At 36.8% G+C, this 13,087-nt stretch overlaps 1 protein-coding gene across 4 annotated transcripts in view; it reads right to left on the reverse strand.

Annotated features, from left to right (window-relative positions):
- Nucleotides 1-13,087, reverse strand: part of KANSL1 (KAT8 regulatory NSL complex subunit 1) — a 174,880-nt gene that overhangs the window by 60,011 nt on the left and 101,782 nt on the right. For all 4 annotated transcript variants that reach the window (XM_067714442.1, XM_067714439.1, XM_067714440.1 and 1 more), the window contains one exon: nucleotides 5,435-5,576. In XM_067714442.1, the coding sequence (XP_067570543.1) occupies nucleotides 5,435-5,576 (142 nt within the window). The remainder of the gene's footprint in view (nucleotides 1-5,434; nucleotides 5,577-13,087) is intronic.

Genomic DNA, 13,087 nt, shown 5'->3' on the forward strand with positions numbered 1-13,087 from the left:
CCTATATAAAGCTAGCCCAAACTCATTTTGGCATAGTCCATAATCCATCTCTACCTTATCTATTTCCAACTACTTTCTCCAAATATTGTTACACTAACCGCATTATCCCCTAGAAAATGTCTGAATATATATGAAGTTGTTGTTGAGAGCTGGGGGTTATTACAAAGTAGTAGGTAAAGAAAGGTTACCAAGCAACTAAAGGTTACAATACTACCCACTACCTGTTCTTATGTCTTTGTTTATACTGATTCTGCCCTTCTCTTACATTTATCTATCCAAAAGGTTATGCTTCAAAAAGCTTGTCAAGGCCAAGTCCCACCTCCTTCCAAGAAAATGTCCCTGGTTTAACTGAGCCCCTTATTGTCTTTATCCACATTGCCAGACTTCCTAAAGCATGGTGATTTTATCTTACATTCTGTATATTTAAATCTCATTTCCAGAGCAGAACCTTAGGCCAAATTATTTATTTCATTTATTGTTGCCTCAATTTGTCGTTTAAATGTTAACTAATGGTAAGATCCTTGAGGACTTAGACAAAATACAAATATATTCGAATCTCCCATATTCCCTAGCAGAGTTATACACCAAGAAAGGAAATGCATAATAATTATTTTTTGACTTTTATGTTTAAAACTTTTTGCCCTTGAACGAGAAAATATTAAGTTTATATTAATTATAGCTAGGAGCCTAAATAAATCCAACTATTAGGTATAAAGTTACTCCCTCAATTTTTCTTAGGTGAGAAGGTAAGTCAGGATAAAACAGCCAATATTTTCCAAAGGGAAATTTTTCTCCTTAAACTACCAAATAATTTCTAAAAAACACCTTAGAGACTACAAAGACACCCTCCTGTGAAAGCTTTAAAAGACCTAGTAGGGACCATTTATTCCCCATCATTTTATAGACCCAGGGAGGATGCAGGTCGAAGGTCATGTCAATAGGCCAATCCGTGGCAGAACGAGGGATAAAAGCTGGGTTAGTTAGACCCAGCTAATCTTTGTTTTGGCTTTCATTCATTCAAATCAAGCCACTGCGTCTCCATTCATCAAACATTTTTTAGGTGCTGGGGATACAGGAAAGAAAAAAGACATATCCTTCTCCCTACTCCTATCCAAACTCATCCCTCAAAGTGCTTACAATTCTAATACTGGGACAAAGACAGAATATCAACAATATAAGTAAAATTTATGTTGCACATTAGAAAGTGTTAAATGCTAAAAAAACTAAAGGACAGTGAGCGGATAATAAAGTGGGAGTAGGCACTCTTTCATATTAGGCGGTCAGGGTAAAATGCACCGAGAAGGTGGTGTCTGAGCAAATACTGGAAAGAAACTTGGGAACAAACTTTGGGAATATCTGCAGGAAGAGCTAATGCAGCAGTTTCAAGGTTGGAGCCAGCTGGATAACTTTAAGAACTGTAAGGAATTTGGTATGGCTGAAGGAAAATCAATGAGTGGAGTCTGAGGCAGAAGCTCAAGGCAGAGGAGGTAAGTGGGGGTGCAGGGCCTTGTAACTCCCTGTCTTTCAGCTTTTATGTCCAGATGGTAAATCACTGGAGAGTTTCAAGCAGAAGGGAGCAATGATCTGACTTATGGTTTAAAAGGATCAATTTGCTATTGTGTTGACATGTGGATGAGTGGACAGTAAATAGAGGAGCAGAAAGAACCGCTGTTGGACCGAAGTGGTTGGATTCTGTGTGTGTGTATATATATATATTTGAAGACAGAATCAATCAGTTATGCAAATATGCTTCCTGGGATGTGAGGGAAGAGAGCAGTCAGAGAGTTAGTAAAGGTTTCTGGCCTCTGCAACATTAGAGCTCCTATTAATCTGTTGAAAGGTCTTTTCAATGTGCATTAGTTTTAATCAAATCTATTTTTGCAAATATTTACTCAAGTGCTATGCTGATTCATATGCTACCATTCACCCATGCATTCTTGCCCTGACCCCCAGAACTCTGTTCGTTCATTATAGCATACAAAACCAACCATTAAATCCTTTATACTGTACCTCATACCAAAAAGGATGAAAGCAACTAAAAGGAAGATGAGCAAATAAAAAGCATACAAACAGCTAAAATCTGTTCATTCAGGTGACCTTTATTGAGTGTCTACCACATGCTGGGTGGTGTGAAACCCTAAGAATAAGAAAATAAATAAAATACATTCCACTCATAAGAAGCTTACTACCTTCGTCTACCTCAGACAGACAGGCAGGCGAAGTATGACAATGACAGTGCTATAACAGAAGTTTAGAGAAGATGACATGAGAGCAGAAAAGAGGCAGAGCTTAAGGAAGAGACTGATGGAAGTAAGGCTTTATGGAGAGGTCTACATGATTACTTAAATTTTCCTAAAATATACTTAATAAATATAGTTAATAAGCACGAAAGGAAAGGTCATTATTAGCAAAGAAAACTCCATGAAGTTCCACTCCACACTTGTCATGGCAACCCCAAGCTGGGATTCCCTAGCATTCGGGGTTTATACTGGGTCAGCATTACATGGCTGTGACATTAGCCACAAGCAGCAATAACCTCAAGGCTACTGCACTCTAAGCCCAAGGTAAAAAGGCCAGGAGAGTCTGCCCACCCTTCACTATCACTTCCTAAAGTCAGAACCAGGACCATGCCTGGACTGTCCAGGCCTAGAGAACTAAACACTACAGAACACAGGACTACAGAAATTGGGAAGGGTCACAGTTGCATGAAGTCGTAACATATCCTTACAAATTATTCCTCTCTGGAAATACAAATCTGTCCTACATTTAAAAAAGGAAAAAAAATGAAGTAAAACTGAAAAAGGAAGAAATGGTAGAAGAAACTGTGCTAAGTCTGATTATAAAACAGGGCCAAAGCAAGCAAGCAAAAAGGAAAGAAAAGAAAAAACTAAGTTGTATGCTTGGGTCAACTGCTTTCCCTTTACCAATTTCAGGTAACACATGGAGTCAAAGTACAAGGAAAAAAAAAAAAACCACCTCTTCATCTGTAAAACAAAATTAAGATGCAATTTCACATACTCACTTTCCTACTTCATTCTAAATAGGTCAAGCTTTCCTACCCATCTTAAGATAAATCAGTGACCTCACTGTAAACCAGCACCACAAGATGGTCCTGGGCTACCTAGACTAGACATGGCTGTCCATAATGCCTTATAACTCTAGGAAGATGGAAACTTCAACTACTTTACATCAATTCTGAAGACAGGTATTCTAGGTTACTGCTGTTCCCATTCAGCAGCTTTTCTATCCAGAAGTTTCATTGTTCTTCCATCTCTCATTCCCCGTAACATTTCCATCCTTAGTTAGCAGGTGCTGTGCAATCTGACAGATCAGTCAAAAGAAGGGATAAAAAAATAATATAATGTTTTGTACTAGACATGGATGTTGAAGATTGCGTGTTAAGAGAAAGAAGTCTCCTTTAGCAACAGAACCCTCTTGGTCCCTGTGCACTCCCCCCTCAGTTTTATTTACCAGGTGTGAAATTTCAATAAATATGCTCAAGAGAAATGATGAAAAGGATACAACAGCAGAATATGTTAGACAGAAAATGCTTTGGGGTCAGATAAATAGCCCTGAGTTCAAATTTAGCTCTGCTTCTTACAAGCCTGTAAGCTGTTGCTTTGTGCATTAAATAACACACATGAATGTACCTGTATATAGTCCACACTCAAGGTTCAGACACTGTTTTCCTTTCTCATTTTAAGACATGGGAGCATCTTTTTTAAAAAAGCTGACTGAATATGAAAGTTAAAACACAATAGTGTTCCAGATGGTATGTCTTAGTTTAACTGAAATCACTTCTTAGTGGCACATAACAATGGTGCAGCTTACAATCAACAGCATCTTTGAGTCTATGAAATACAGTAGTTTTATAATGAGGAACTAATATAACATAAACACATATATAAACACACAGTACATATAATTATATATATATATATATATAAAAATAGATAAAGCAACAAATATGACTGACTACCATTCTAATAATCTCAGTTGTTACTAAGAGACTCTAGTTCTCAAATATGAAAATTCTCTCTTAACTATTGGCTATAAAATACCAGACACTGGAGAGGTGTCCATGACAGAGGAAGACTGTTTTTCTCCTCAGGATAGGCATATCCAGTCATCTCCCAGATATTCTTTATCAACATTCCAGCTCATATTCTACAAATATCACTTAATTTTCTTTGTGAAAAAGAGCTAAGCATAATGTTTACCATCCTTGGTGAATATTTTTAGATTTAATTCCTCATTTGTGCTAGCTAATTTTTAAAGTTAGGATTTAATGTGTTCCCTATCCTAAAGGAACAAATTATTATTATTATTTTTTTAAGGTAAGTCCTCTGGACTTTGCCCTCAATTATAATATGTTCTACTGAACTTCTGGAGAATTATATATAAGCCCATTTGGGGAAGAAGCTCAAAGAATGCTCCAGTGAAATGTTTGGAATAAAAGCTTACATAATATACAAGGGAGGCTGCAGGACTTTTACTTCAAACTCTTACCCTTTTGTTCATCTTGTCAACTAGTCATCCTTTAACTCTTGGTCTACTAATTAATTTAATGTATGCAGTTCACGGTACATAGCAATTTTCTTAAGGCTTTGACCAGCACTAAGGCAGGACAAAAACGTTGTGACACTTATTTTTAGGGGCAGTAGATGCTTCATCTAGACCCACATGTTCAGTCAGGGAAGTCACTGCATCAAGCTAACACAGTAAGTACCTTGCAAGAACATAAGCACCAAGAAAGGAGGATTTTTATTTACTGTGACCCCACTAAGGAGAACAGTGCTGGTACACAGCCGTCACTCAACTGTTTACTGAATGGATTTCTTTTCCATGTACATTTTTCCCCCAGTCAAACTCCAAATAAGCAGAGGACATTTTTCAGAAGAAGAACTATACAAGTATCACTGTTAAAGATAAAAGCTGTATCGTTAAGAGTCAGTCCACTGCAAGGAGAACAAAGGAAAATGAAATCACCAGTGTCTAATCTTGCCTGAATGATCTTTCAGGAAAAACTTTATTTTTCCTCAAGAAAGCAAGGGAGGCTTAGCAGTAAAACAGAAACGCATCTAAGTAAAAAAATAAGATGAAAACACAGTCATCACCACTTTTCCATAAATATAACAAATATGCAGGTATGGTCAATGGCTTACATTAAATAGTGCCTTTTTTAAAATGTTCCCTGTTAGCCCAGATATTCAAACTGTTTTGTTCTAAACCCATGAGCTAATCTAACATTATATTCTAACAGTGTTGTCTGCATTATGCTAAGTAACACCAGGCTCTTAAACAAATTAAACCGCTATATCAGATCATATTAAACCATTCTCTCTGACATAGTTAAGAGTTACTGAGGGATGGGGAAAAGGGGATAATGATAGTTTTTAGCTGAGCTGAAAAAGACCAGACACTTATCCCTTACCTTATTAGCACGTATCTGTTTGTAAATATCTGTTTGCTGCCGAATTCGATATTCCAAGTCAGAAACATGAGCCTGAAGCCAGTTCCAGCGGCTGACAATAGCTGCTCGGTCTGCAGCCCATCTCCATTCTGACCTGCGCCTCCTAAAAGGAAATAAACTGAGTGAAATCCAAGAGTAGCAGCAACATTTATACTAAATGGGAGTGGGATGGTTTTAACGTCTAAATGCCCTTATACAGAACACTCTAGTGTCAAGAAAAACTTAAGACTATATGTATGTTTATGTATGTATGTCACAGGACATACATGGATAAAACTCTTCACATAGATACTTCCCAAACTAACTAGCTGAAACTGCCTTCTAAGTATCCTGATCCTGTCTGTGGCAGTTTTTCTGAATTGCCTTAATTTCTCAGGAGATAGAAATATTTTCTACTTTAAGACATATAAAGGATAAAGATTACGTTATCTACATAGAAAATCCAAGACACCACAAATTATAAAGCTAACCAAGAATTCAGCAAAGTTGCCGAGTAAAGATCAACATACCAAAATTAACAGTGTTTCCAAGTGCCAACAAGTAGAAAAGACTCATTTTTTTAAACTATTTACAACACTAACAAATGCTAACATTATACACAAAAGATCTTTGCAGAGAAAATAATAAAACCAAAAGACCTACATAAATGGTGAGATAGATTTTAAGATGGCAATTTTCACATCTACCTACAAATTCAAATAAGCTCCAATCAAATCTCCCATAGGGTTTTTTGTTTGTTTGACTGAGCTGCACGGCTTATGGGATCTTAGTTCCCCAACCAGGGACTGAACCCAGGCCCTCTGCCGTGGGAGCGTGAAGTCCTAACCACTGGGCTGCCAGGGAATTCCCCCCACCACAGGGTTGTTACTGGAAACTTACAAACATCCAAAAATCCACAACAGTGGAGGGGAGGAACACCACTAGAGAAATTCTAAAGAAAGTATGCTGAAAACTCACACTACAGACTTAGGGTAAAGCTATGGTGATTAAGGCAGTCTAGAAAGACAAAAAGACCAGTGGGACAGAATACAGAACTCCCAAACTTAGAACTGGATATATAAAAGAGATGGGCATTCAGAGCAGTGAGGAAAGACTGAATTATTCAATAAATGGCATTGAGATGCCAGTTCTTTACATGAAAAAAGTAAAATTACTTCCTTTCTTTATGATATAATTCACTATTTTTGGAATTCCTAAATCTGAAAAGTCAAACTTAAATAAGATTATCTTTGGAACTTCAGGGCAGGGAAGGATTTCTTAAATAAGACACACAAAAAATTTAGCTAATTTTCAACATACTGCAAAAGATTTAATAAAGTTAAAGGCAAGCTACTAGTTGGTAAAGATATCTGTAACACATAAAACTAAAAATAACACATCAGAATATATAACAGAACTCCACCAAAGAGGTTTAAGAAGAATATAATCTAACAAAAGATGAATAAATTAAAAATTCACATAAGAGAGATCCAAATGGCCACTAAATACATAAAAATATGCCAGGTCTTGTTAGATTTTTGGTTAAAATATTAGTAGGTCAAATACTAAGAAGTCATTTCAAACCCAGATTGGAAAAACCAAGTGTTAGTGAGATGTGGGAAACAGTAATTCATACATTTCCAACAATAATAAAAACTGGCACCACCACTTTTCAAGAGTAATCTGGAAATACTTGGCTAGGTGGAAAATGTGTATACCTAGCCATCATGAAATTCTATTTCTGAGAATATAACCTGCACATCTGCATGAAGAAACAGGTTCACTGCAATAGTTGGTAATAACTAAAAATTAGTTACAATTTAATTTGCTAAAGTAGGGAAATAGATACACTATAATTTACTGGATTTTTCTATAGCAATAGAAACATATTAACCAAACTATCTGTATCAACATGACAATATCTCAGAAGACAATGTTGAATGGAAAAACATAAAAACTAATAATAAGCTAAACAAAGTAAGTACTACTATAGATATAAACAAGTAGTAAAGGAATTTAATGGAGTATTGTTTATCAATTTAATTACTGTATGTCTCAACACGACTAAATCTCAACAATGTGGAATGGAAAAACTACATAAAAACTTTTTAAAAAACCCAAAAAACAATAATAAGAATTATTGGGACTTCCCTGGTGGCACAGTGGTTAAGAATCCACCTGCCAATGCAGGGGACACGGGTTCGAGCCCTGGTCCAGGAAGATCCCACATGCAGCGGAGGAACTAAGCCCGTGCGCCACAACTACTGAGCCTGTGCTCTAGAGCCCTCGAGCCACAACTACTGAGCCTGTGAGCCACAACTACTGAAGCCCGCGCTCCACAACAAGAGAAGCCACCAAAATGAGAAGCCTGGACACCACAACGAAGAGTAGTCTCCACTCGCCACAGCTAGAGAAAGCCCGTGCGCAGCAACAAAGACCCAACGCAGCCAAAAATAAATAAACAAAAAATAAATAAATTTATATATATATATAAAAAAACAACTGCTACCAATACATAAATAGTAAATGCATAAAACTGATAAACAACAAATTCAGGACCAGAGTGCTCCTTACCTCTGGAAAGGAAAATAAAGAAGTTAGATTTTAGGGGCTTCCCTGGTGGAGCAGTGGTTAAGAATCCGCCTGCCAATGCAGGGGACACAGATTCAAGCCCTGGTCCGGGAAGATCCCACATGCTGCTGAGCAACTAAGCCCATGCGCCACAACTACCGAGCCTGTGCTCTAGAGCCCACGAGCCACAACTACTGAGCCCACGCACCGCATCTACTGAAGCCCACGTGCTCTAGAGCCCATAGTCCGCAAAAAAGAGAAGCCACGCAGTGAGAAGCCCACACACCGCAACTGAGAGTAGCCCCCGCTCGCCGCAACTAGAGAAAGCCTGCGCACAGCAACGAAGACCCAACACAGTCAAAATAATAAATTAATTAATTAAAGAAAAGTTAGATTTTAGCTCTAACTGTAATGTAATGTTCAACTGCTCTTTAAAAACTAAAAGTCTGATAGAAAATGGCAACTTTAATATTAGAGGGGGTAACTGGCATCTGGTATATTCTGTAGCCAAAATATTTTATGATCTTCCACAAAATTCTATTCCAAGAGAGAAGAAGTCGTCATACTGCCCTTAGCCCCATCTCCAATCAGGTTCTACATACTCAGTAACAAACATTTTAAGTGACTGTAAGTGAAGTTTAACATAGTCCACTGATAGGGTGAAATACATTATAATAAAAGAGAACAGGGCTTCCCTGGTGGCACAGTGGTTGAGAGTCCGCCTGCCGATGCAGGGGACACGGGTCCGTGCCCCGGTCCAGGAAGATCCCACATGCCGCGGAGCGGATAGGCCCGTGAGCCATGGCCGCTGAGCCTGCGCTCCGCAACAGGAGAGGCCACAGCAGTGAGAGGCCCGCGTACCGCAAAAAAAAAAAAAAAAAAAAAAAAGAGAACAAATCTAACCATAGTAGAATTAGAAATGAGTTAATACTTAATCATACCATAATAACTAAGATCAAGGATAGCAATAGTATTTTACTAACTTCAATACATTCCAAATATAAGCCATTGAAGCCAACCATTGTGATAACGTATTATCCAATTATTTCTCTTTAGAAATAAGGCATATAGTTCCCTAACCTTGATGGAAAAAGCACAAGATATAAAGATACTTTCTTTTTTAAGTACAATTATCTGATTCAATATTGGCTACAGGTCTAGTACCAGCCCAAATTCAGGAAAGAACCTCTAGAGGTCAAGAATAACCTCTGGATCATTCTTGAACTATAAAAATGTCCCCCCTTTTCTAAAATAGGTAAAGCTAGTTAACCCTCATATCCCATTTCCAACTTTCATCACTCTTCAAGGTTCGCAACCTTCCCATCTTGTAAAATCTCTTGGTTTTTTACAGGTTCATTTCATTTCTGAAGCTACCACAGTACCAAGTCCCCATCTACCACCAATGGGCTACTCCAATAACTCCTTAACTACCCACTCCTAACATAAATCACATATTACTTCTCCTCAATAAAATCTCCTCAAACCTTATTTCTTCCTGTCACTCTTATGTGTAAGGAATCACACAGCTTCTCTGCTTCTTTACAAATCCTAAGTCTTCAAGGAAACAAAGTAGAAGGGGAGTCAAATATCATAAAAGGCAGCAATTCGAAGCCAAAAGTGATTAATAAAATTAACACAACATCCATTTAATGACAGTTTATTCCCAGACAAATCTGTTTTAACAACTGACAGTGGCTAGCCAAAATAATACTCTAATGTTGAAAACCAAAGCAAGGGAAAGATGATTTCTTGGCCAATTTACAGCACTTCCTCCTTAGTCACCCTTGGTGGACAAAGAATCCTGGCAGTCTCTCCCAATGATCCTGAACTTAGCTCATAAGCATTCTCATGAAAGTGTTCCAGGACATCAAGCACTGTGAATTGGCAGGAAAGATGAAACTTGTTTGTTATTTCTGAATTTCGACACATCTTAACCGAAAGAATTTTTTCTCTTTTTCTTTCTTGTCTGAGGTCAAGGAAAAAATAAGAAAGAAACCACAACACTTTAACTGTGTGAAAACTTGAAAATATAAAAGGAAAAGAAAATTCCTTAAAACATTTCAGTTCACAAGAACTTTGGTGGATAAACACATTTTTTCTTTTGACATTAATGAACAGCCCTTTTCAATTTTCTTAAGGTCAAAACTAACAGGCTGATATACAAGTATTATTCTAAATACCAATACAAAGCCGAACGTCATGGTAATATTTTTTTGAAGATTGGCTAATAAACTAATTAAAGACAAATAAACTAATTAAAGATAGGCAGCATTAAGGGAGGACTGCAACCCCCAATTATGAACAGGTTTCATTCTACAAATACATTTGTCATATGACAGTTTCTAACCAGATGTAATTTTCAGCAGGAAGTTGTCACAATGAGGTAGTTAATGAAAAATGGAAAACCCCACCCCAAGTGTCCCAAAAGTATCTTGTGTTCAAAATACCAGCAAGGTGGACAGAAAGCTGAACTGTTAACAAAGGTGGGAGGTGTACAGTTAGCAAGCCTGAGGTGAGCTGTGAAGATGTTACCACACCCCAGTGGCAGAGCAGAACACAAAACACAGTGCAAGAATAACAGCTTCAAGTGTAAGAGTTTATGTTTTTGTTTCCTCAACAAAAACAACACGCCACAGAAACTCAGTTTACCAGAGGTAGAGGTATATTTCGCCCCTAATATTCAAAATGTAAATTTATTACTCTGATAATTTACAGCTCAAAACAAGAGAAACTGATTTAAAAGCAGGGTCATGCTTTAAATAGAACATGTGACTAAGGCTGCAGAGTAATACTTACGCAAATATAATGATGAACTGGTTTCTACTGCAGTCATTATCAATAATGAAGAAAAAGATGTGGATTCCAACAATCCACAGGGTTCGTTCAACTCTTTCCTATTGCTTACTCTGTGCTAATAATTAGTAAAATAATTGCTCTGTGCTGTCTGTGCAGGACACTAGGATGCTTTCTAAGGTGTTGTTCTGCCATGTACTTTATGCCAGTTTGCACCAGAATATATGTCTACATGTACTGGGCTACTTACTACCTGAATGGGAATTCATTTTAACTTGTATTTTGTTCCTTGCTTTTAGTAAATGTTTTACTGGTAAATTTTCTTTGTCTGCATGTGCTGTATAAAAATCCATTAAACTTTTACACAATGAATTGCTTTTTGGTTACCTAAATGCAGAAAGATACAGTACTAATATTTGCTTTTGTAATATCACATGAATAGTAAACTGTAATGTTGCCAGCTATGTACCAGTATTTATTTGTATAAAATAGTGTATGTTGTATAAATAGACTCTTTTTTAGCTATGTGAACTTAGAGCTTTAATAGTTCTTTTTTTTTTTACAGGGTTAGTAGAATATTACCACATATCTAGAACTTAAGATATTCCATGGGATCTAAGAATAATTATTTACTTGAACCAAAAAATCATTTCCTCTAAAAAAAGCTCTCACATTTATAAACACTTTAAAGCTAAACAGTGGAAAGTACTAGAAAATTTAGAGTTCAGGTTACATGTTGGCCAACGTAGAAAACAAAAATGGGATTAATTTTTGTTTTTAATTCTTTAAAATCCTCTTGAATGGTAATGTTTCATTAGAAGAGGACAAACAGATCAACACAGGGACTTTGATGTAAGGAGATTTAACTTCTCTTAAATGTGAGGACCAAGCTCCTTCCATTTTTATTACAAATTAGATATTATCCATTGAATCTTCAAAGGTGTCAATGATAAAACCTTTTCTACTACACCTTAAGAATCACTTAACTTAGAGGTGGTTACCACTAACCTTACTAAAAGAAAAACAACAAGGAATGTAATTTCTAGTAACATAGAGAAAAGACAAAGATTTGCTACAGCTCTGACTGCCAACATACTGTCAATGAGTTCAATAAAAGAGATTGTATTTGATAAATCCTATCTTCAATGATGCCACAGACAGCAGGGGTAGATAATGTACTTCCTTTTTCTCGAAGATACACTGCAGCAAAAGCTGATTTACCTAAAAGTAACACTAAAGCTAGGCACTGAACCATGTCAAACACTTGACCTAGTGCTGCCTTTAAGTCACCTAGTTCTAGTCCAGGATGGGAAATCTTCAAGTCCAGTAGAACAGTGCTGGTGGATTATACTTTTCCCTGATCTAGAAATGTTTTTAAATCTCATTAAAGTAACAACAGGATGCTGCAAAGGCCTGAATGGTGGCAATTCCATCTTTGATTCTGATTTCAGTCCTATCTCCAATTCTTTCCTTTTATGCAAATAAAGATCCATTAACAAGATAAAAGTAAAATGACTGTCGGCAGCAAGTTACACAGTACAACGTTCAACCAAAAACGATCCGATAGTTATGTGCTACGTCCAAATGTGCAAAATGTCTGAAACACCTACATTCTGAAATCTCTAGGATCTTTAGATGACTTATAAAAAACCAATAATGCAGACTAAGTAAAACTGAGATCACCATCAGACATCCAGAGCACACAGCTGCTAGACTCACAGTATCCAGGGTTAAGAGTGAGGGTCTCTCTGGGATAGGAACAGAAAATCTTAACATTACAAAGAGTCACATAAAAAAAATATGTATACAAGTATTAACTACCTAGCTCAAAAGCAGTGACATGCTGTATGACAGGATTGGGGGGGGGGGGGACGACAAGAGTACGCACATTACCACTGGGTTATGAAAAATCCTTTTTCCAGTTTCAGATATTAGACAGTTATTGAAATCCAATTTGTGCTCCACCAACTTCCCTTTAAATACTCATTAAAATTAGAATCTTAAAAGTTTCACATAGCTAGAAACTAAGAATACAGGTTAATCTCTGAATAGCTAGAGGAATTTCCAATAACCAAAATTTAGAAGAATCATTAAGGCAAAAAAAATAGGAACACATGAGGAAAAGATAGATTTCTATTTCTAATCACTATATCATATACAGAATTTCTAATAACCAAAGGCAGCGAAGGCATCTATTGCCAATCCCTTCCACAAACTTAAAAAAAAAAAAAGGAGCTCATTTCTTTCCTGTGTTACAAATTTCAAATAATG

Source organism: Pseudorca crassidens, chromosome 19, assembly GCF_039906515.1.
Source record: "Pseudorca crassidens isolate mPseCra1 chromosome 19, mPseCra1.hap1, whole genome shotgun sequence".
Lineage (NCBI taxonomy): Eukaryota > Metazoa > Chordata > Mammalia > Artiodactyla > Delphinidae > Pseudorca > Pseudorca crassidens.